Source organism: Pan troglodytes, chromosome 1 (assembly GCF_028858775.2).
Source record: "Pan troglodytes isolate AG18354 chromosome 1, NHGRI_mPanTro3-v2.0_pri, whole genome shotgun sequence".
NCBI lineage: Eukaryota > Metazoa > Chordata > Mammalia > Primates > Hominidae > Pan > Pan troglodytes.
Window position 1 is genome coordinate 212,548,350 of NC_072398.2, and position 24,289 is coordinate 212,572,638.

At 55.0% G+C, this 24,289-nt stretch overlaps 1 protein-coding gene across 6 annotated transcripts in view; it reads right to left on the reverse strand.

Annotated features, from left to right (window-relative positions):
* PAX7 (paired box 7) overlaps window positions 1–21,280 on the reverse strand; it is a 118,041-nt gene extending 96,761 nt beyond the window's left edge. For 2 of the 6 annotated variants that reach the window (XM_009449468.5, XM_513156.6), the window contains exons 1-4: window positions 20,438–21,280; window positions 17,590–17,825; window positions 16,888–17,017; window positions 15,799–15,927 (exon numbers count right to left, since the gene is read on the reverse strand). In XM_009449468.5, the coding sequence (XP_009447743.1) occupies window positions 15,799–15,927; window positions 16,888–17,017; window positions 17,590–17,825; window positions 20,438–20,522 (580 nt within the window). In that variant the 5' untranslated portion in view covers window positions 20,523–21,280. Of the gene's footprint in view, window positions 1–15,798; window positions 15,934–16,887; window positions 17,018–17,589; window positions 17,826–20,437 lie in introns of all 6 variants that reach the window. The other 4 variants (XM_001157066.6, XM_009449449.5, XM_054679950.1 and 1 more) reach the window with 3 other exon arrangements.
* Between the last annotated feature and the right edge of the window lie 3,009 nt (window positions 21,281–24,289).

A 24,289-nucleotide genomic window follows, 5' to 3' on the forward strand; every position in this document is an offset into this window, starting at 1 on the left:
TGGAATGTGATTCCCAGGCTGTGGGCCCAGCCGGCCCAGCCTTTCCGCTGCTGCCCGGGATTCTCTTGCTGCCTCCTGCCAGGGGGCCGGTGAGCCTTGATGGGTTTACCTGAGTGTTAATCCCCCAACAATCCCCCCTGGCCTGACCTGAGAGCCAGCTTCCATTCTTGTCCCGGGTCTAATTAAGTGCCTGAAATGCCACTTCCCCTTTCAAACCAGGCTGCTTTTCTCCAAGGCAGGCAGGTAAAGCCCAGCCTGCCTCTTTGAAGCAGCAGAGGCCGGAAGCCTCAGCAGGTGCATGAGGAGGCGGTGGGGGGGCGGGGAGGGGAGAGGGGGAGGGGTGGCACTGTGAAGCCTGGAGGGAGGGTGTGGGGGAGGGATGGAACTTTGAGAGGACAAACACCTGCAAATCTTCCAACTCAGGATGCTTAACCTTTGGGGGACCCTGAGCTCTGGAACACTCGGAATCTCTCTCCAGACTCATACCCACCACTGATAAATTAATTCTGCGCATTCACAGTCACCCCTTGAAGCTTCTATTGCCCCCAAGTTAAGCTGATGTGACACCACTTTCCTTCAAATATATATCTGCATCTGAACAGATAGATGGATAGGTAGATCTAGATAGAGAGACGTATCTAGATACCACTGTATAAATCTAGATAGTTATATCCCAACTCAACAAATCTGTTGCTAGGGATAGAGAAGGATTGTTAATTTTTATTTTATATACTTTTTTACGATGTGAAATTTTACAAGTACATATTACTTTTGCAATAAATCTTTCAAAAACCTATAAAAATATATGCATATACATTTTAGAGCCACCGATGAGAAAATGTGCTTTTGACTTGGGAAATTCTCAGTATATAGACTTTTAGGGATCATGTATTTCACACAAATCACTTTCAGGTCTTTCATCTCATTTTAAGCATGTACTTCCTATGTGCCACATAGCTTTTCTGTGTTTTAATTCATTTGCTCCCATTGCCTGGATGAGAAAACTAAGGCTGAGAGAGGGGAAGCCACAGCTCAGGGGACATGGTGGGGGCAGCAATGGGGAGGAACCTGGGTCTTACTGATTCCAAGTCCAGGGGTCCTTCCATGCACTGAAGCTGCCTGTGGATATAAGGGCTCAGAGCCCAGAGCTGAGATGACAGTGAGTGTCTGGGAGACCATCCATGGCACAAGCAGGAGTTGGGGACAGTAGGACAGAGCAGAGGTCTTGCCCTGCCAGCCACATTGTTCCCAGCATGGTACCCTGGCAGATGGGACCCTCAGTAGGGACAGGTGACCGTAACAAAAGCTGAGGGACCCAGAAACTTTGGAAGAATGTTCCCTTCATGGTGCCTGGCATAATACTTTGGGGACTGGGTCTCTCTTCTGACTCCTCTCCGTTTGCTATGCAACAGGTAATAATTCTCTTCCTTTCTTTGGGCTTCAGTTTCTCCATCTATAAAAAAAGGTGTTGCATGAGACCAGTGGCTCTTGCTGGGGAGGCCATCAGAATGATCGGGACAGATTGCTCCAAAGCCACTGTACTCAGATGTCCCAAATCAAGAAAGTACCCAGGTGTGTATGTCTTGCAAAAGCACCTGGGTGACTCCGGGGCACAGCCCTCTGTCCTCCGCCCTCTGCCCTCTTGCTCCTTCCATCCCCCACAGGCTGCATTGAATCCTCCTTCCAGCACCATCCCAGGATGGCATTGCAAGCCAGCTGCTCCACCAGGCCCCAAAATGAAGCACAGAGTGTGTAACTGCTTTCTGGTCACACAGCAAGCAGGGCAGGGACTGAAGAGGCAGATGTCAGTGTCTCTTGACCAGCCCTGCCCTTTTTCCAAAGAGACCTCCCAGCCAGGAGAGAAAGTTCCCTAATCAGAGGAATAGAAGAGGAGGATAATCATTTGTCACCAGATAAGCAGTTATCACCTTATCTCTGAAGACCAATAACCACAGCCTGAGGGCTCTGATTCCAGGAGTATACAGAGCTTCTTCCCCTCACCCTCCTCCAGAGTAGCCTTGGATGGGAAGTGGTCCTTGCTCTTCCCAGGACAAAGCCCTGCCTCCCTGGAGTTTCCTCTATCCATGGGGAAACAGGCTGGTTTTTCACTGCTTCCCCTCCACTAAACACACGCCCAGAGTATTACAGCTCAAAGGATGGCCCCTGAGGCTGAGAATCCCAGGACTCCATGGAACACAGTTTGAAAATCCACTAGGCGGATCCTGCCTTGCCATTGTTCAGACAAAAGGACCAGGGGCCAGAGACATGAAGCGGCTCTTCCAGAATGACACAGCAGTTAGTGCTCAGGATAGGGCCTCTGCATGGGGCCATTTACATGAGGATCCGAATTCCAACCCTAACCACAATCTGTGATTCTTTTCCCTCTGGGCTTTATTTTCCCTTGCTGTTGAAAGGACTGTTCCCAGGATGGTGGACAGACTAACCCTTCAGCAGGCCAAGTTTGTGGCATCTAGCAGGGCTCGAGATCCCAGTAGGTGCTTATGGGTGCTGGGAGTGTGGGTGGTAGCGGGGTGGGGGTGGGTGTGGCAATGGCTTGAACCACAGTCTCCCCTGGACCTGAGAATCTGGGGTTTATGAAGAACGGGGGAGGGGGATGGGGGCTGCAATTGTCCAGATGGGGTAAGAAGAGGAGATTCTTGCTGCCCTTCAGGCTTCTTAGGGCAAAGGTGTCAGAGTCCTGCAGAGCCTGTTAGAAGGGCACCCTCCTCCCCTTACTTCCTTGGGCTAATCAACTCTCTGTGCCTCAGTCTCCCCCTCTGTGAATCAGAACTTTAAGGCATGTGTCACATTAAACACGAAGGGCGATGAACTGCCGGCATGGGGAAAGGCCTCATTCCCGCGGCTGTCCTTATCCCATGCCTTCCTAATTCCTGGGAGCAAAGCTTCCACCAGTCCGTTTTGCTCCTGTACCCGCACATAACTGCCAGCAGACCAGAGTGGCCTTTCCCTCCTTTGGCCTCACTCATGTCACTCCCTCTGGACCTCAGCTTTTCCATCTGTAAAATGGCCAGATGACCTCTAAGGCCTGTTTGAGTCTGACTCCACCCTTTGTAATCTCAGCCTGCAGAGGAATTCCAAGTTCCCTTGAATGAACCTAGCAGCCAGTCACGGGCTCAGTACCCTTGGGCATCAGTGGTGGGAGTCTGGGAATGGGCTGCTTTCCTCCTCTTCCACCTCCAGCTGGGGCAGCCCTCTCCTAACCATGTCTCCTTGCATCCTCTGCTCTCCAGCCCCTCTGCACCTCTCTGCTCCTTTCCCACAGCCTTGACCTCCTAGCTGGTATCTCCACATCTTCCGGTACATTCTCGGCTCGGTGAATCCATCAATCCCCTACTGAAATATCCTCCATGGCTCCCCGCTGCCCTTGGAATAAGTCCTAACTCCTTAACTTAGCCTTTGATGAGTCTGGACTGGCAGTGGGGGTTATCCTCCCCAGCACATCCCACACAACCTAGGGCTTGATAAATAGTAGTGGAATGGCTGGGCATGGTGGCTCATCACTATAATCCCAGCACTTTGGGAGGCCAAGATGGGAGGATCGCTTGAGTCCAAGAGTTCCAGACCAGCCCAGGCAATGTGGCAAAATCCTGTTTCTACAAAAAGACACAAAAACTAGCCAGGTGTGGTGGTGGGTGCCTGTAGTCCCAGCTACTTGGGAGGCAGAGGTGGGAGAATCGCTTGAGCCTGGGAGGTTGTGGCTACACTGAGCAGTGATCACACCACTGCATTCCAGCCTGGGTGACAGAGCAAGACCCAGTCTCAAAAAAAAAAAAAAAAAAAAAAAGACAAAAATAAAGTAGTAGAGTGAATGGATGAAGAGTGACATTGCCTTCAAAGAACTTCCAAATCATTGGAGTCAGGGCCCCTTTTCTGAGAGATGGCTGGGGGTGGGGAAAACAGCTCTGGTTGGGGAGGGGAGGTGACTGGGGGCCAGTCAGGTAGGAGCCTGTGTCACATGCCCTCACCTACCTCCTTTATACCTGGAGGATGTTTTCACCATCTCCTCAAACCAGAGCACTCACCCACACCTCCCTACCCTGTCAGTCAAGGCTGCCCAGCCTCTGCCTGTGGGGACAGAAGCCATCAGGGGAGGGAAGTCCCTCCACACACAGAACAGTGTCTACTGGGCTCCAGGAACTGGCTCTGTGCGTTTCTACCTTCTTCTCTTGACCTTCTGCTGAATGAGGAGCTGCCCACAGAGCAGGTCTATTTCTTCTGTCTAGAACTGTAGATCAGGAGGGATACTATTTATTTGCACTTGGCTGAGCATCTGCCCCCACCCCACCTGCGCCCACATTTGGTGATCACTTATGGATTCACAGCCCGTTTCTTCCAAGGCCCCTATTATTTCTCAAGTCATAGGGGAGTGACTGAAAGAAGCCTTGGAGGAAATGAGGAGGCAGGAGAGGATGGGGGAGTGATATTTCTCCAGCCTCCCAGTTTGCCCTGTACTGTATGTAATTATAGCATTTACGCTTCCTAGCCTACTTTGAGGTTGTGTCCATGGACCCATTTTGCAGAAGAGAACATCTAGGCTCTCAGAATGCTTCACTCAAAATTACCCAGATCTTTCAGAATCCAGGGTCCTCCTCTTTCTCCTTCAATCTCCTGCCTCCTTCTCCTCTCCCTTCCCCCCCCCCCCCCAATTCAGGCATCTCCTCTACAGCATCCTCTATAGCTGTGACCACAGATTCGCAGGCCACCACAGCGGGGGTGACTTTTGGAGACCTCTGTACCCAGCTCCCTGGGGTCACAGAGGACTAGAGAGCCTGAGCCACAGAGCCGCGTGCCCAAGCCATGTAGCACTTAGCGACAGACTGTCCAACGGCTGCAACTTTCTCCTTTCCTCCACCACCCCGTCCCAAGTAAGCAACCCAGCCCAGGCGGCAGTGGCGGCGGAGCCCAGGTCCTTTGCCCCCCTCCCCTCCGCTGGCCGGCGCGGGCAGCTGACCCAGCCAAGCTCAGCAGACGAGGCCCTGCACCAGGGCCCGGCTCCCCTCGCCCGGAGCTCGGTTTTGTTGTGGGTTTTGTGCGTTCTGTTTTGTTCCGTCCCCCGCCCCTTCCCGCGCGGGTCGCCCCTCCCCCTCCAGCCCTTCCCCCACCCCACCTCCGGGATCCCCGCCCAAGGCCCCAGTCCTCCCCCCGACCCCACCCCCGGGCTCCCAGCGTGCCCGCTCTTGACTTCATCCACTAAGTCAATAGCCCGGGCGCGGGCGGGCCGCTCCCCCCGCGCCGCGCCGCCCCGCGCCGCCCCCCTGTTTTCTTCTCTGGATAATGGGGGCTCTTTGTGGCCTAATCAGCCTCCTGAGGGGCCGGGAGGCCGGGAGCGCTTCCCCCGCGGCCGTCGGTGGAAATGAAAGCGGGATTAGGCCGGGGCCTCGGCCCACACCATAGTAAAGCGCCACCAGGCATTCGCCTCTTCAAAGCCGCTTTCGGGGGTTTGGTTACTTTATTTCTAAAGTTGTTTGTATTTCTAAAGTGGCCATTGAGGCGCGAGCGGGGACTGTGCCGAGAGGGGGGCGGGGAGGGGGCGCCCCGGGGAGGAGGACGAACTCCTGACGCCTCCCACCCTCTGCCCGCCTGCACCCGCTGACCAGTTTCCAAACCGCTTTCCCGGCCCTAATTTCCTGCTGCCTGGGGAGGCCAGGAGCGGCTCTTATCCTCACTAATCAGATAGGGAAACTGAGGCTCGGGTACCGCCGAGACGGAAAAGACCGGGTTTTTGGGGAAGAGGGTCGACGCAAAGGGGGCCATTTACAGCAGTAATTGCCTGTAACAGGCAGCTCTGGGCAAACCTCTCTGTGTCCCCTGTATGGGCCACCAGGCCACCAGAGAAAAAGTCCCAACCAGAACCTAATTTGAAGAGAGAGGGAGGTTCAGCCCCATTTATTAAAGAAAGTTCCAAGGCCTCTTTTCTTAGGGTTCACTCCAAGGACCTCCGACAAATCCCGGACATGCTGGGATTCTGCAATCATTCAGAATCTTCCCCCATGGAAAAGGTAGAACGGGTGGGCATTTTGAATTTTGGCATTTGCAGGCAGCGGGAGGGAGGAGAATGGAGGATGGGGTATATCCCCCAACATTGGACTTTATTTTTCTACCATATTTTTAGACCCTCGGAAGGGTGAATTCGAACTCAAGAAGTCCAGGCGGGAAGGAGAGCTGCAGGGTGAGGACCGCGGGAGGCGGGTGGGGGAAAGCGCCTTGCCAGGTGGCTTAGAGACCAGCTTCCTGAGTTAGGGCTGTGGTTACAGGAAAGTGCGGGAGACGGAGGTGCTTCTGCAGGCTTCCACTGGGAACAAGAGGTTCCAGAAGCTTCCTTAGGACTCATCCTGACTCCTTCCAACTCCCAAGTCTGCAGCCCAGGTAAAGCCAGAGCAGACTTTAAGGCAAGTTTTCAGGAAACCAGGAGGCTTGATCCAGACTCACAATCTCCCTGCAAAAGTGTTCAGAACACACCGCACAAACACACACACGCCTCACAAAACTTCTGAATGTTGCTCTGTCTCCACCTTCTCCAGTCACCGAAAGACCTCGGCCTGAATTGGAGCCCGCAGCCATAGCTGTCCCTCTCCACCTGTCGCCCTCGCGGAGGCTTGGGACTGTAGAGAACCCACCGCCGGCCGCCCACTCGCCCACTTGGGTGAGGTTCTGTAGGGTCTGGGTCCCATGGAAAGGACCCAGAAAAGTTTAGGGTGGAGTTTTCCGAGCTACTTATCGCGCCCGCCGCCCCACCCCTTTTTCTGTCCCGCTCGGGGGCCTCTTTGATCTTCGGTCTTTTCGTGGTGTCAGACAAAGAGTGCAGTGAAGGCAAGAGGCTCCGCAGCCCAGCCGCTCCTCCCTCCGCCTCTCCCTCGAACCCGTGGCGAAGCAAGGCCCAGCCCGCCGACGCGGGCCACTCCAGAGGTCAGCTTGGGGGCTGCCTGCCAAATTCAGCCCCAGCTCCGCAAACACATTCTGCTGTCGTGCGCACGCACGCGCGCGCGCGCGCACACACACACACACCATTCACAAACACCCAGACACAAGACAGTCTTGCGAAGAGGGAAGCCCACAAAGATATCCAGGTAAACACACAACAAACACATAACGAGACACATCTGTTTATTTGCGGGCTTGTTTATTTTCTGTCTCCACCGCCTGGCTCAGAACCCCATGAGGGCAGGGACCTTCTTGAGGTCACTTAACACAACGCCTGGCACCTAGTAGGTGCTCAAAAAATTCTTGCAGAATGAATGAAGACATTCACACACATACACTCCAGAGGAAAATTTCTCTTTTGGGTGGTATAGGTAAAAGGGGGAGCATAGCACACGTGCTTATAGCAGCATATAAACACTTCCCAAAGGACCCTTCCAATACCAAGTGGGGTGGAGGAGAAGCTCTCCGCTCTGTTTTGGAGAGGGGAGGAAGCAGCAAGGACCAGACCAAGGGCAGGATCTCAGTGCCCCTCCTCCCCATCTCCTCATTTTGAGCTTCCTGATGCTGGAATCAGAAGCTCCCTGGAGAATACTGGAGTCATCAGGAAGCACGTAGATGTGAGGTTCTGAATGGGGTGTGGCCTCTAGAAGCCCCAAAGACCCCTTTATACTAGATGAAAAATTCTGCCTGTATGAAAGTATGTAAGTATGTAAATGGCAAGGTTTTAGAATTATTTTTTCGGTTTTAGCCTATTCTTAAAGGGATCCAGGATCCCCTAAAAGGATAACAACATTTGTCTTAGCTAATTCTCTTTTTTCATGGAAGGAAACTGAGGCCCAAAGAAGTTGAGTGGGTTGTCTAGAGTGATATCGCTAGTGAGTTGCGGGTGGCATGGACAGTAGAACCTCGACCACGATGCACTTTGCCCCTCTCAGATTGCTCCAGCCTCGCACACCTGGGTTCGGATGGAGAGCAAGGCGGTCGGAGGAGGGGATGGGACACAGCCGCGGGGGGCTGGTGGGTGCGACCTGGACCCGGAGTTGCACTGAGCCTTCAGCTCGCCCTGGGTTGCCTCCCCCTTACTCGCCCTCCAGTCCGCAGCGTTCGCAGCCTGGAAGAGGGGAAAGTGGCCGGAGCGCCATCCCTTCCCAAAGCCGAGAACTTAGAAGGGGCGGCGGCTAAATTGGAAGGCGGCGAGCTTCACTCTCCGGGCAGTGAAGCCCGGGCCGGCCTGTTAATTTAGCAACGCTCTGAATGTAGTTCCCGGCCTCTCCCTCTCTCCACGTCCCAACACCGCCAGGCACGCGGGCTGGCCCCTGCCCAGCGCCCCGGGTTGGAGCGCGGAACCCGGGCTCCCGCCTCGGGGTCGGCCTCCCTCCCGCCCCGCCGGCCCAGCTCGCTCGCCTCTAATTAAGCGGCAGGATCGCAGCGATCCGCCGGGACGTGCTGTAATATGATGAACTGCCTTTGTGCCGATGTCACCGAAAGCGCTTCTGATAAGGCGAAGCCACGAAGGATCAAAAGGGCGGCCGCGGCTCGCCCGCCTCCTGTCTTCCCCTAGCCGCTGCCCGGCTTTGAGCACTCGCCCTCTCGGCCCGTGCTCTCCCGCGGGCTCTGTCTCTAGGTCCCGCTGGCTCTCCTGGTCCGCCTGTCCCAGGGCCAGTCTCTCGGTGATTCTGCATCTCTTTGTCTTTCTTCCTGCTGCTCGGCGCCTCCCTCGGCCCCTCCGCATTTTCCAGCGTCCTCAAACTGTGCGCAAGATTCTCTTCTGCTGCGCTCAGACTTTCTCACTCTGAATTTTCTAGCTCTCTCCTCCTCTGTGGCTCTCTGTCTCCGCTGCCTCTCCCCACCCCTCCCTTGGTCTCCACCGGAGCTCGGGCCCAGCGCACCTCCAGGACCAGGGCGACCAAGCCATGGAAAGGTCCGTTCGCTGACCCTCAGACTGGGGAAATCGGCCAGTTCACTGGCAGCCGACACGCAGAGCCCCGCGGCGGCCCCAGTGCCCCTCGCAATCCACCCTCGCTCAGCTCGGCTGCCAAACCGGGGGCCTGGCACGCGTGCCCAAGGCGCCCTAGAATGCCCTCGGGGCCTCTTTTGAGCTGGACTTGGGGCGCACACAACTTCCCTTCACCCCTCCCGAGGCTGCAGCGACCCGCAGACGCTTTTCCTCTCCCAGGGGGTTGAAGTTCCAAGTGCAGCCGACCCCCTCCCTTCGCATCCCCTTCCCCACACCCCTTCCTTTGGCCCCCGCCTCCCCTTTGCCCTCGACCCCGTCTCTTCCTCCTCCAGGCCCCTCCCCTTCGCATGCTGGTAGTTCCCCCTGCGCTCTCACTGGACTCCTTCCCTGCCTCACCTCTCCCCCACCCCACTTCGTTTGATGTTTTGGAGACATCTATCTACTAATGGCGAAGTTTCCCCCTTAGGTCACCGTTCTGCCTTGATTCGATTTGGGAAGGCGAGTTCCCTCCCTCCCTCCCCCTGCTCGACCCCAGCCGGGGCCAATCGCTCCAGAGCAGGTCAGAAAGCGCTGACCCCATTTCCACCTTTTCCTCTTTCAGCCAGAGTTGGGGGAAGGGGAAAAGAAGAGGGAAGGCCCCGGACAGCAAAAACTGAGGGGGGCATCCTAATCTTCCCAGCGCCTCTTACCCTCATCCTGTTTGCTAATTACCCCTTTAATCTGCAATGGGAGGGAGAGAAGAGCTATTTTTCTGGAATTTCTGGAATGTGTCCTCCCCCCTTAGTCATGGCCTTCAAGGCCCCAGAGCCTCTAGAGAACCTTTCTTTGGGGGTCTCTCCTCTGTGCAGGAACCCTTCCCTCAACCAGGCATTGTCTTTTCAAGGGTGTGAGTTCTGTCTAGTCTTAGACTATGAGCTTCCAGGGCCACGGCCAGGACCTTGTACATTACATGTTTATATCCTTAGGTGCTCTTGCCCCACAGTACAGAATGAAGCCTCATCAACTTTGTCGATGGTGATAGAATGATGGCAAATAGAAACTCCAAAGAGGTAACCCGGAATGAAATCTCATTTGCTCAGCCCTCTTTTCCTATATAAAAATGTGTTTTTATATAATATTATTTATATATAATGTAATGTGTGACAACTATCATTTTCAGAAAGACATTCTTAAAAAAAAAAAAAAGCCCAAATAATCACCTTACTGCTTTAAGGCTACTGTTATATGTGCTTTTAAATCCTTCCATGTAAATTCCACTGAAAATTTGGAAAGCTGTGAAAGGGGAGGGGGCCGCGGGAGTTGGAGAGGGGGGAGGTTAATCCGGGTTTAACGCTGCGATGCAGTCTCAGGACCAGGGTTAGCCTGATTGCGTTATCTCTTCCCAACATTTGAGACGCCCATATTTTACCCAGCCAAATAGCTCCGAGAGCAGCGCAGATGGCTGCTGTGGTCGCGCCTCAGGAAAATGTGTTATTAATATCTAAATAACTTCCCAATACTGTCTGGTAAATCTCCCCTCCACCATTCCAAATGATGAATTCGTTTGAAGTCTTCCCCCAGCCTCATCTTTTCAATGTCTCTCTTCTCTCTTCTTCTTAGCCAGGCTTATTTCAAACTGGTAAATATCTAATTCCTTTAACCGCTGCGCCGTGCACACTAGTCTTTTAGGTACAAACGCCTTGAAACAGCCCAAGTGTGGCGGTGCGTGCCCCGAGGGGAACACAAAACCCGCACGCCCTCGCAGCGGGGGACCCCAGCCGGTTTAGACGTGCCTGCGTTCCAAGACCGGCTGAGCACGGGAGCCTCACTCAATCCGGGAACCGAGCCTCTTTTCTTGCGCGCCCTGGGGAGCCCCTCTTGGCTCCCCACGGAGTCCCAAAGGCACCCCCCAACACTCAGCTCTTCCGCAGCTCCCAGTCCCCTCCCTTCCACCCCTTCCCAGACCTCCGACGGCTTCCCCCGCTCTCTGGGGCGGATAATTGCCCTCCGCTCGCCTGTTCTCCCTTGTTTAAAGTTTGTTTTCTAAATGTCTTCTATTAGATTATGCTCATTCATCCCCCTCCAACCTTATCTCCTTCTGTCTCTTCTCTCCTTGCCCGTCACACTCAATTTAGGCACGAGTTTATCTAGCAAACAGTTTGCAGACTTTGTTTATTTACCGCGGGTTCTGGGGCTGCGAGCGCGCGAGCGCCAGTGTTTGCCTTTGTAATAGTTATCTCCTCATTGTTGTTTCTCGTTAGTCTCTGCTCCCGCCTCCCCCTCTCTCTTCTTCGGTTGGGGGGATGGAGGGAAGAAAAGGGGAGCCTTGTCAGCCCAGTGTGGGCTCGGCCCCTCGCCGGGAGCCCCCTCCGCCGGGAGCCCCCTCCGCCGGGACGTTCCCAGCTCCGCACGCCCCTCTCCGCTCGCCCCATCCCCCCCAGCCCCCGGCCCGGCGCGCCCCTCCCGCGCCCCCTCCCTCTCTCCCTCTGGTCGCACTGGATATCCACCGCCGAGCGCTGCCTAAAGCCGGGAATTGCCTGACACCCTCCCATCTTCCTCCGAGCCCCCATTATGCGAAGCTGATCCCACTCTGAACAGCTTCAAATCCCGCCTGGACTCTGTTTGATTAGATTGCCAACCCGGGGTAATCCTTTGATTTGGTGGAGTGTCAATTACCTTTCTCTAAACACACATTTACAGAGGAGGGAACTTGTTGGTTTAAATCAATGCAGATTGTTTCGTGATAAATGGACTATCCTCGTCCCCTCCCTCGCCCCCGCTTCCAAGGCTCCTGTCCCTCTCCGCCCCCGCCCCTTCCTGGTTCTCGAAGATCCCGTAAACAATGTCCCTTCCAGGTGTGAAGCCGAAAAAATGGTGTGGGCTGAGGGGAGCCGTGCCCCCCTTCCCCTATTCACTCGCTCCCCCGGAGCCTAATTAAATTTGGCAGGTCCTTGTACACACAATCAAAACAGCTTCCTCCAGTGTAGCAAACGACCGAAAACCGCATTAGCAGCTATCGCTGCTGCCAAATTAAATTGTTTCCCACCTCCTTTTACAAGTGTCTAAAACCGACACTCCGGGCTCTCCCCTCCTTTCCGATCCTTCCCCGTCATTTCCCACTCCACACCTGTAAGTTTGCTGCCTTAAAAATAAATAAAGGAAAAATACAAAGAGAAACAAATCTGCCTCACTCGCCGTCCTCGCCAATCCTCCGCCCACCTCAGATGGTCTTTCACACCCAGGAAGTCTGCAAATTCTCCACCTGGACTTTGACACCCCCAGGATTTCCCCCCCGCCCCGTCCCCTGGAGAAAAATGCTACCTCCACTACTACTACTTCTTTTTTCTAATCTTGTAACTTTTCCCTGTATTTCATATTAATTGTAACCTCATTGGCCTTTCCATCCTAGAGAACAAAGCGGAGCCCCTGGTCTGATCCGGTCAGTTTTGGCTTAAACTGGTGCACTGTCAGATGCATGCGGCTTTGGTGTTCTTATTGTTTGTCACTGCTGTTATTGTTTTTTATACTATTGCTTATTTCTTCACACTCACTCCCTCAGCTCCCACTGAGGAACGGTTTGACCCATTGCAAACCCCTATCAAATTCCCCACAAGAATCTCTCTGAGCTCAGATTCTATGAAAATCTTTTCCTTTCTCTTCTCTCCTCAAATCCCCTCCCTGTTGGGTCCCCGGCCTGTCTATCCCCTGATCCTCGGAGAAACGGGTGAAGAGGAGGGAGTCTAAGTGCATGGGGGCAAGGAACTGTCCACTTCCCTCTCCAGGTGAGCCAAGCTTGGCTGGGGCAAGCACCTATCGGCAACGGTCTGAGAATACTCACCACCAACAATCCTAATAACTCAGTCTTAACAAGGATAAGAGCAAAAAAAAAAAAAAATATGAACAGCCTCATGAATATCAGCCCAAGGGGAGCAGGAGTGAGCTGTTCAGAGATGAAAGTGCACAGAAATAAAAGCTCAATTTAATCTGCTTTAAAACCCTTCAACTTAACGTTTGTGCTTCAAACTCTGAGAGTGAGAACTGATTGCGGATAAATAGTTTCTTACCATGCCTGGAAGCTATTACACCCCTCTCCAACACAGTTTCCTATTCAGCAGTCCCAGTTTTCATTACCAGCTCTAATAAGTCTTAACATTATTAAATGCCAAGCGGACGATAGGAAAAAACGGACTCAGGGAGGGATCTCTCTTTAGTGCTTAAAGAGGAGAGCTCTTAAACCCCTTCTTTGGTGGCTCCCTGCCATGAGAGGGGCAACTCCCCCAGAGAAAGCATTTTTCAAGAGCAAGAAGCCAAAACAAAGTTGTGGGTGTGCACAACTCCCCCTGCTCTGGCCATGGGGCGTCTCTGCCTCTCCCTACCTGGATTACTCGGATGGAGATTAGAAGGTCTTTTCACCTTTAACTTGGCCATGAAACTGATGTCTGGGGCCTGGAAGAGAGATGAGGGGTTCACAGGGGTGCCTGCCGACCAGCCCAGGAACTCAAATAGGAAACGGATACAATTTGCTCACAGATGGATAGATGGCTCTCTCTCATCTGCACCATCATATTGCCCATTCACGCCCATCTACACACTCCCTGCACATCTATGCTGAATCCCATTTGCGCAGATATATGGCCTACAGCATTCAGATCCGAAGGCCCGTGGGTAAACAGTCACACCAAGAGATGCTTGCGCTTACACAGCCATTCAAAGCACAATCAGCGCACCCAGCGCACCCACCGTCACGCAAAAACTGCGGGACTTTCTGGAGACCAGGCTCACTGCATAAGATCATTTCATTTCTTCAGCTCCTCTAGACTTAGCACCTGTGTCCTCAGCCTCCCCCATCTGGCACAGGCTCCACTTTAAACCCTTGGAGACGTGGTTCTTCCTGGTTCTGCTGCAGGGAAAACCTCTATCCAGCGAAGTGGCTTGTTAGCTGGTGTGGTGAGCCCAGGCCAGCATGGAACGCCCCGCATTCCCTGGAATCAGAGGAATCCTCCAAACCGCACGATCTTTCCATCCTCTTCCTTCCCTTCCCTTCCCTTTTTTCTCAGAGGAAATTTACCTATTTGTGCTTCCTCGCAGATTGAACTGGATATACTCCCTGCGTGCAAACACAATTAAAGTCTCTCCAAGGAAAACCAAACCTCCTCTGCTTCTCCCTGGGATAACCTCAGAAGAGTTGTTTGTTGTGCAGGAAAGATTATTTGTCCAGGAAAGATTATTCAAGTTCTATGCCTCCCCTCCACAACCCACAAAAAGTCCATCTAGTCTCCTTCCAATGGGAACTGAAATAAGGACTGGGTCCCCCGGCAGGTGTCCCAGGGCTCTGGGCCGACTGGCCTAGCCAAGGACCGCTTGGCAGTGCAGGGCTGCCTCCCGCCGCAGACCCGTGGCCCCTCGGCAGGCCGGGCACAGCGGGGCGCCCGGCACAGCTCTCTCCCTTTCTTCCCTCGCCCTTTTGTCCCGGGCGGGACTGCGGCATCACTAGGGGCCCTGTCTGTCAATGGCCGCCCCTTCCCTTCGCTCCAGGCCGCTGTCACACGGGGCTGCCCGGCCACCCATCCTTCCTCCTCGGACCACGCCTGTGGGGGCTGGGCGTAGATGGGAGTTGTCTTAGTAAGCCGGCTTTGTCTGTGAAGTTCATCTTCAAGGTTGGGAGGGTCTTCTGAGAACTGGAGAGAGACCTGGGCTAGGAGTGCTTGGGTCGTGAGGAGAGGGGTGCTGGGAGAAACCTCTGAAGGGAGACTGAAACAACACAGGCTTTTTGCAAGCTTTCAGGTTCCAGGGCACTCGCCACTTTTTCCAAAGCCATCAGTCTGCGGGTTCCCATGGCCACTGTCTTTCCGATTCCCTCAGCCTGCCGCCTCCCCGCGTATGTGTTTGGGGCCTTTTCTTTTAACTGTCAGTCTTTGTGACTCTGGGTCTTCCATTTCTGTTTCTCTCCCTGTCGCCCCTTAACGTGCACTTACCAAGTCTCCAAGAGACTTAGGAGGGGAATTATGAGGGCAATGAGGAAGGGGAGGGGGTGATGAGGAAAAACTTTCCCTTCCTTCTCTCGAAACTTCCTCCCGTCAAGAAACAAAAGCACAATCCCCTTTCCCCGGCTTGCGGGCGCTTGAAAACTAAACGCCCTCCTTAGCTGATCCTGAGAAAAAGCATGGCGCAGGGCTCAGACTCCAGCCTGCCCGCGGAAGCCGTGCTAAGAATGGGGAGAGGGTGTGTGGAGCCTGGGTCTCTCCCCCACTGCGATCCTCCGACCCTGGGCATCTGGGAACTTGGCCTCCACTCCCAGCCCTGCCGGCGCACGCCACAGAGGAAGGCACTCTCTGTCCCCCAGTCCGCCCTGGCAACGCGGGGCTGAGTCAGGCGGCGGCCCTGGCTAATTTTTATTGATTGCAGCGGTCAGTCAACTGTCAGGCGGGGTTTCAAGGGACCGTTTAGAGAGCGTGTGCGGGTCTGGTTAACAAATTCATTTAGGGAGCCGCGGGCCGGCTCCTCCTTCCTCGCTCCCTCCCTCCCGTCCCCCGCCCCCTTGCCCAAGTTTCCTATAAATAATTGATCGATGCCGAGAGTAGCAGCCAAAACGCCAGCCCGGGAGGACGCACTCCCCGCAGTATTGGGGTAGACCAGGCGCGCAGCCCCGCAGCCGGGCTCTCCCGGGACTCACAGGCCGTCCGCGCCCGGCCTCCATAGCGCAAAGAAGGCGCGGGCTTCGCATCTAGCCGGCATCCGGGGTGCGCACCGAGGGGGCGCTGTCGGCAAAGCCTGAGCGGCTCCCAGCTGCCCCGCAGCATGAGAGTTTCTCCGCTGGAGTTCTGGTCGCCTGCTCCGGCGGCGGGAGCGAACCACTGGCCCGCACACCGGCGCGTGGGAAAACCCGGGCTGGGGCCTCGCAGCCCAGGGAAGTTCCCTACCTTTGTCGCCCAGGATGCCGTCGATGCTGTGTTTGGCCTTCTTTTCGCCGTCGTCCTCCTTCTTGTCCGCTTCATCCTCCTCCTCTTTCTTCCCGAACTTGATTCTGAGCACGCGGCTAATCGAACTCACTAAACCTCAGAAATTCAAAGGCAAAAGAGCAAGTATAAGTTGTTGGAGCAGAGGAGCGAGCGGTGGCCTGGGCCCCTGGGAGAAAGTCAGGAAGCCCCCTGCTTCCTTACAGATATCCATTCATCCCTCTTCCACACACAGGCATTTAGGCATTGACACATACTCCATAACCAGCATCCACTTGGAGAAGCCTGACTCACACCCCGGGCACTCACAGGGTGGTTAGACTGTGCATTTCTATGCAGATGCTTGCATGCATTCGTGCCTTACACTAACACCTGCCTAGGTGCACTTCCACCCACACCCCTGAGAGGTCCCAGGGCCTCCCTGGAGTCTCTCCAGCTCCTGCTGCCACTCCCACACTCAGGTGTGCATTCTAGCCCTGCGTGCCTGAATGCACATGTACACACACACACACATACACACACACACACAACAGATCACTTTCTCTCTCACAGGCAGTATGGTTTGGGACCTCCAAATTTAGGACTCAAATGGCTGGTGTTGGCGACAGCAGAAATCATAACTCTGAGACGGTGGTCCAGGGAAGCCCATGGGCATCCACCCTCCTAGGACAGATCCATCGATTGAAGCCATTTTCTCCGAAAAAGCCTCCAGGGGGGCTCTCTTATCATCCAACTTTCTAGGTTAACTTTTTGCCCATTCCTGCCTGCCCGCCTGCCTGCCTGCTTTCCTTCCTTCCTCCTTCCTCCCTGTCTTATTTCTCTCCCCTCTTTCTTAACTTTTTCTTTCCCTATTCCTTCTTTCCATCTTATTCCATTCTGTTTTGATTTACTCCTATGCCTTAACTCTGCCTTTCTGTACTCCTTTCCTCCCAACTTCTCAGTAAGTTCCCAGTCAACCATCATCTCCCCTCCCCTCTCTCCCACCTCCAGCCCTCCACACTGGACCCCTGGCCACACTCTGGGCCAGCTCTGCCGGCTCAGCTGCCTTCTCACCTGAGGGCACAGTGCTTCGGTCACAGTGCCCATCCTTCAGCAGCCTGTCCCGGATCTCCCAGCTGAACATGCCCGGGTTTTCCCTCTTGTACTCCTCAATCTTTTTCTCTACATCCGGAGTCGCCACCTGCTTCAGAGGTGGAGGTGGGAGAGTAGGAGTGGAAAGATGGGATGGGGGGAGGGAAATACTTTTAATATCACCTCTTAAGAGCCCCAGACCAGGCTGGTGGTTCTGCTTACCTTGTGTCCCCCCATCCCCCAAGAGATTGGCTTTATCCTTTCAAGAAACCGGTTCCTGGCTCCCAGGAAGGCAGCTGGGGGTCTGGCCAGGTGGGGTGGGGTGGGACATGGATAGGCAATAAAAAACTCTAATTAGGACCCCCAGGGTCCCCGTCATTATCTCAGGAAAGACTGAGAGAAGATGTCTTCTGGTCTTGGAAGGTGACAGGGGTTGAGGCAAATGTGGGGACAGTCCAGGAATGGCTCATTGGCCTCAAGGTCTTGCACAACCTAGACCTCACTTAGCTCCATCTCTGAGAAATTCAAATAATAGGAAAACAATGGGAGGATATCTGGGAGTAGAAGACACCCTCCAGCTGTACTTTCCTACAGCCTGGTGCCACGAGGTAGTAAGAGGGGCCACAACCAGGAGCCCCCGACTACAGGAAGCCAGCTGCCAGCCTCTGTGGCAAAGACACTCACTCTGGGCTTGCTGCCGCCGATGGCCCCAGGCCGGATGGACCCGGTCTCCTGGTAGCGGCAAAGAATCTTGGAGACGCAGCCGTGGGAGACACGCAGCTGTCGGGAGATGACACAGGGCCGGATGCCATGGTGGGCCATCTCCACTATCTTGTGGCGGATGTGGTTAGGCAGGGGTCGCCCATTGATGAAGACCCCTCCCAGCTGATTGACCCGGCCTTGGCCAAGCGGGGTGGACACTGGAGAAGGGAGGGGAGATGCAGAAGGAGAGAGGTGCAGGGTGAGGATGGAGAGCAGACACTGAGTACACTCCCTGACTCCAGTTTTGTTTGTTTGAGCCCCAAGACCTCAGACAGCAATCCCGGTGGTCCTCACACTGGGGCTTCGGTAGGTAGGTAGTTTGAGAAACAACTGTCATAAATCTAGGAAATCTCCTGCAGAGATGGATAGAGGAGTCACAGCTGCAAGAGTCTCCCCAGATGCTGTGTCCCCCAACTCCTGCCACACTACGAGGGATGAGGACACACCTGGGGGATTCGAATGCTGCTAAGAAGGGGAGGGAGAGAGACGAAGGTGAGACTGCAGACAGAGCCACCAGGCTGGTAGAGCCTTAGAGATCTTGGGACCAATGACTATCTGTCCCTCAGGCCGAAGCTTGGGCTGCAGGCCTGCCTGCATCTTGGAGAGGCCAATAACGGGTGTGATGTGGCTCATCTGCTCAGTTCTACGCTCCTGGTAGTCATGAATGATCCAGTTTGTTGGGGGCTAGAAAGGCCTGGCTGATTACTACATTTACAGCTCTGGCTAGAGCCGTGGAACTGACCCAGGGAACAGCTGAGGCACAGCCGAGGGACGGGTGACATATGCTGTTGGCTGTTGCCTCCAAGGGCACCTGGTTGTCCCTTGGGTGACTCTCCCTGCTTCTAACCACCCTCGAAGTCCTAATTTCGTTTTAGGACAATTTTAGGACACTACTGCCCCAAAGCTCCTAAACTAAATAGTTGACTTGGCCTCACAAATCCATGAACCGTGCCTGCAGGCTCTGCGAGGCTGGTAGGCAGATGGGACACAGTCCCCCTGGGTGGGGGTGACTTTGGGAACCGGGAAGACAGGCATCCCTGGTGTGTGCTGGGGAGGGGAGAACGCCTGGTTGCCTTAATGCAAAGTCTACACAATTTCCTCACAGAAGACTGGGGGGACACCCAGCGCACTAATCCGGCCTCGATCCCCCCAATTTGGGGACTCAGCGGTTGCGGAGATCTGGAAGATTAGAACGATTTCACAGCCGCGGGAGTGGAGGGAGCTGACTGTAATTGAAAGGGAGGAGGCGAGAAGAGGCTCCGCTGCTGGGCCGTTCCTACCGCCCCCTCCCTCGCTCTCCCGGTCCCCCCACCTCTCTTTGTAAAAGTCGGTGTCTGAAGCCACTCTCGGATTTAATCAGAAATCGTGCGTCGCAAAGTCGGAGTCACTCGGTCTCCGTGGCGGGATATGCCATTAGCGCTCAAGAGCTCTCGAGCGCCCAACTTTATATTCAAGAGCCTCTTTAGCGACCGGCACTCGGCTCTCCTCAGTATTCTGCGTCATGTTGGGCAAATATTGTTCTAATCCGCCGCGCGTCCTCAGCCGCCTGTTTTACTTGCATTCGCTACAGGAGAGTGCCACTGCAAATCCCCGGGTTTGCGCGCTCTCCCGCCTGCGTGGCTGCCGGCGCGCACTTGATCACGGAGCCGCTCTCTTCGCCTCTGTCTAATTCAGGGACCCGGCGCCGTCTCGCTGCCCAAGGGAGCTCCTCCCGGATCGCAGGCTGCCAGCCCACCCACCCCCTCCCTGCCTCCTCTCCCCTTCCTCACGCGCCAGGGACTCAAACGATCGCAGGAAGAGTAATTAAAAAAAAAAGTCGCACATATTTCTAATGACTTCTCTGTGACACCCTAGGCTACCTACCCTCAGAAGCCAAATGATCCCTCAGTGACAGGTTGAGGCCTTCCATTAGTTTAAAAAGAAAACAGAACAAAAACACAGGAGCGGGTCTCTCCGCTGTGCGCTCCCAGCCTTTTCTCCAGCCAGGACCCGGTTCGCCGCCGCCCGTCCTATCAGGTCTCCCCGGGCGGGCGCTGGATGTTTAGGAAGGACGCTTTACAAAATCAGCTCTTTCTCCTCGTTTGGACATTGCCGTGCCCCTCTCGCCGTTTAGAGGTTCTCTAAACCTCGCCGTTTAGAGGTTCTCTCCCGGGAGATTTCCAGAGTGCGGAAGCCCGAGTAAAAAGTTTTAGGGGGAAAATCATTACTAATTATTATTTCCAATTAGTTTGTTTCCAGGCGGAAAAGCAGGAGTGTTTGAATGTGGCTTCGGAAGAAATGGATAGTCGTGGTAGTTGAGGCATATAAAGTATCACCCATGGTAGGTGGTTCGAAATAAAGGACTGGAAGACCAATCCCGGGGGTGGAAAAAATAATTCAAAACAAGAGTAGAAAGCTGGCAGCCAGCGAGCCAGGAGAGCCGAGAAACTGTCAGGGAAGAAGTGTCTGGAAATAGTGGAAAGAGCTGAAATTCACCAGGACCTGATATTTACTAGGAGTCCAAATCTACCAGAATTTCAGCCCTGCGGGTAAAGACCGGCAGCTAGCGACCTGCGAAACGAAGGCCGCCGGGCAGTGAAACCCACGCAGAAGCGGACAAGTATGGGTCCCAGAAACTCCCTGGGTTCCGCGCCCGGACTGGGACCCAGAAGAGAACGGGATCCCTCTGCTATCGCCGGCGCCGCCACCGTCCCCTGGAGACCGCAGCCTCTCCAAGGACCCCGAGTTCCGGGCGGCGGAGTCGCGGCGAGGCCAGCCTGGGCGTTCTTACCTTCCAAAGGGAATCCCGTGCGGGGGTAGTTCTGCCCCGGAGCCGGCCGCATCATTCTCGGTACCGTGCCGGGAAGGGCCGCCATTCTTGCGCACGCCGCGGACGAATCCAAAGTCGGCAAAAATCGCTTCCCGTCCGCTCCCTTCACCCCTGCTGCGAGCTCTTTCTTTCCGTCTTCTTCGTCTTCTTTTTTTTAACCTCTTCTCCCTCCCCTCCACACACACTCCCTACCCCCACCCCCCACCCCTGGCTGCAGTCAAACGCGTCCAGAAGCTGGGGAGGGGGGTGAGGTGGGGCGGAGGTTGGGGGGAGGGAAGGTGGCGACGACGAGGAAGTTCAAACAAACAAACACTCCAACCCCAAGTCCGCCTCTGCCGGCTGGCCTCGGCCAGAAGTTGTGCGGGCTGATGCGCCTGGCAGAACCCGGAGACGAGGCCCGGCGGCGGAGGGGGGCCGGGGGAACGCGGCCGGAATCGAGGCCGCCAGCCTCAGAGTGGCGAGCGCCGCGCTCTCGCGCTCTCGCGCTCTGGCGCTCGGGGCCAAAGTTTCCCAGCCCGGAGACTGCGGAGTGGATTTCGTTCTCGTATTTATTTATATATTTATTCTCTCGCTCTCGCTCCCTCCCTCTTCTCCACGCCTTCTTTCTCCGGACCACACTCGCTTCTCCCTCCACACCAGCTTTCACAGCCCCGTCCCCTAGGAGACCCGGGGACAGACGGAAGAAGGAGCCTCCTCGGGTTTCAGGGCTGGACGGAGGCGACAGGGGGTGACGGGGTTGGGGAAAGAGAAATGGAAAAGCGAGGGGGCGCGAGTGATCAGCTGGGTAAGTTGTGCAAAAGTGTTCACCGAAGTACGAGGAGGAGGAGGAGGAGGAGGAGGAGGAGGCAGTGAACGCGATCTGATAGGTTCAAACTTCTTTTATTCATGAGGAGGGAAGGCGGCCAGGGCGCAAGGGAGCGGAGGACCAATAACGAAAAGAAATCGCCAACGAATATTTTTTTCCCTCTTTTCTAATCCCCGGCTCGACCTCGTTTTGGGGGAGAATTTGAACCGCCGTGAAAACAGAGGGAGCCGATCCCGGCGAGTTGGGGGCTGGGGGAGAAGGGGAGGGGGCCAACTTTGTCCCGGTGCCTTCCTTTGATGAATGGGCCGGATCCGCCGAGTCCCCGGCCCCCAGGTCGCCCACGGCTGCTCTCGGAGTCCCGGCTGTATGGGAATGTCTGCCTCGGGTCCGGCGCCTCTCTGGAGTCTCGCCTTTTCTCTGGCCTCCCAGGGCCAGAGTCCGCCCTATTTCTCATCTTCTCCCTCGTCTTACACCCTCTGAAATTCCTCCAGTGAGGCTCCCCGGGAACCGGCCTAGGGTGACTTGAAGGGAGGAATTCTGACCTTTTCTGTGTAATGTCAGAGCCCCGGTGTCCGGTTCTTACTCTACCTTCCTGCCGCTCTGAGAAGCCCCCAGTAACCGTATCTGGTTCCGAGGCTTGGCAAAGTGGGTCTGCCAAGTGCTAGGGACAGGTTTCTTCCTCCCCTTCCAGTTCCGCCCCGTGCAGACGTCTCCAGCCGCCGCCGTCCTCCTCAGGCCCCCAGGCCGGGCCTATAACTCCTTTCCAGCAGGTAGTTGGGTTTACAGGGAGTTGGTGCTGGTGTGAGGATCTGGGGGCCCAAAGAGGTGGGAAATGGGAGGGAGGGAGCCCGTCAAGACTTGATACAGCTCTGAGCTCATCAACTCTGAGCTCCTTGCTGGTGGGTTTGAGGGGACGCCCCAGTTGAATGATCGGGAGTCAGGGTGGGGTGATCAGAGGTTCCTGAATTCTTCACTTTCTGAAGCCAGGGTGACCAGTAGCCTCAACCTCGGGACACCGAGTCCTGGGGGCGAAACGCCCTCCCAGCGGGGCAGGACGCCACAACTGCAGGCCTTTTGTCTCCCGGGGGAAAGAGCGTCTCCGGCCCCACGCTGGAGGCAAAATACAATAAAATGAACCCAGCCCTCAATCTCGCCCCCTGCCCGCCCTCTCTCGGCAGTGGGGTCAGCCTTGTCTTAGCCTGGGGCGCTCACCGCTGGCTGGCCCCAGGGTGTCCCCATCCCTCCCCTTCGCCTCACCTGTGACCTTTGCCCCTTTCAGCATGTGACAGATCTCCCTCCTCTCCCCACTCTCCTAGCACTAGGGGCTCATCAGATTTTGGGGGGCCTTCTGGGAATGGGGTCCCTGATGAAAAACTTGTTAAGCTCATACTCTCTCTAACTGAGAAGAGAGATGCTAAGTAGCTTTCGAATTGGAAGGGGGACACCAGGGTACTTTGCCTGGCCCAAGTTATGGGGCCCTCCCCCGGGAGAGATTGGGAGATCAAGCTTTAAGCCATAGCATGTGTGCCCAGGGAAGATAGCAACCCCCTTACATCACCAGCCTTGCTGGGGACCTGGCCTGCTTTGACCTCCATAGGTGGATATATATTCTCTGTGTGTATATATACATGTATTTGTATCATATACACTTATGCATACACACGTATAACACACACACATATATATTAGGTATATTGCATATTCATCCATTCATTCGTCACTAGCTGTCCTCTGCCTGGAAGGTTTCAAGGCACTTCTTCCCTGTATTTGTGCAATGGGCCAGTGTGCTTGCGTGTGAATATAGGCCTGTGCCCGGGTCTGTGTGTCAAGGTGCAGGTGGGTTTTGTGTGTAGGTCTGTTTGGGGTCAGTTTGAGTAAATGTGTGTTTCTAAGTGAGGGTCCATGTCTGTATTTCTGCTTTGAGGTCACCTCCAGGTTGCCTTGGTATGGCTCTAAGCGCGAGTCAGGAATGTGTGAGTGTGTGTTTAGGTCAATTCTCGAGTGAGAAAAGACCTCCAGGGTGTGCCAAGGGTGGGAGGCTCCCTCTCTTCTGGCCAGTGCTCATGTAGCATCTTGAGCTGAGTGGGGCGAGTGCATAGCTGGACACTTCTGCTGCCAGGGACCCTCAGAACCTCAGGAGTCCTGCACTGGGGCCACCTTGCCCACAGTGTGGTCCCTCACCCTCCCTGCAAAAGACTCACAGTAGCGGGTCCAGTAGCGACACAGGCCCCCAGCGTTTCTGCAGCTCCGGGATTCCATGGGCCCCTGCAGAGGGAAGGGTTGAGGTGGGGTTGTCTATTGGAATGAGCGTGGCCATTCTTGCCTGTTGGAGACCAATTTCACAAATGATTTTTGCAACAATTAAGGAGTGTGGCGGGGTGAAATGGCGATTTCACATCCAGCAGGGGAAAGGGGGGTTCACCTGGGAACTGTGGCTGGGGATGGGGGAGAGCCGCATCCCCTCCTCTTGTTTCCCTTTGCTTACACCCTTGTCTAGAAAAAGTCACCCCCATGCAGGCTTAATCAACTCCTAAGACCTCCAGTTGCTGCTGGGAGGGTGTGAGGGCTTCTGAGTGTGTGGGCTGGGCCAGACTTGTTCCAGAAAGTTTTCCTTTAGCCCTTGACCCCCTCTTTCTGTCCCTGTCTCTCCTCACCCTCTTTCACCCTCTTTCTCTCTGTCTCTCTCTCACACACAAACATTTTTCCTGTCTCTCTGTCCCCCTCAGTCTATCTTATGGTCTCCTCCATCTGTTTTGTTCTTTTGGTCTCTCTTTCTCTTTTCCTCCTTGCCTTTCTGGCTTCACCCCAGTGGCTTTTCTCTGGGACTGTCTGTCTTGTCACCGCCTCCCCCATCTCCATGGTTTCCTGAGGTATGTATGGGCCTCCATTGCTCTCTGGGCTGTAACTCAGACCTGAATCCCTGGGAAGATCCTTTGGTCCAGATGAGGTTGGCTAAAGACCTTGGGGAAGAGATCCTCCTTCTCTGCTTGGTCTTGGGGTGCATCTCC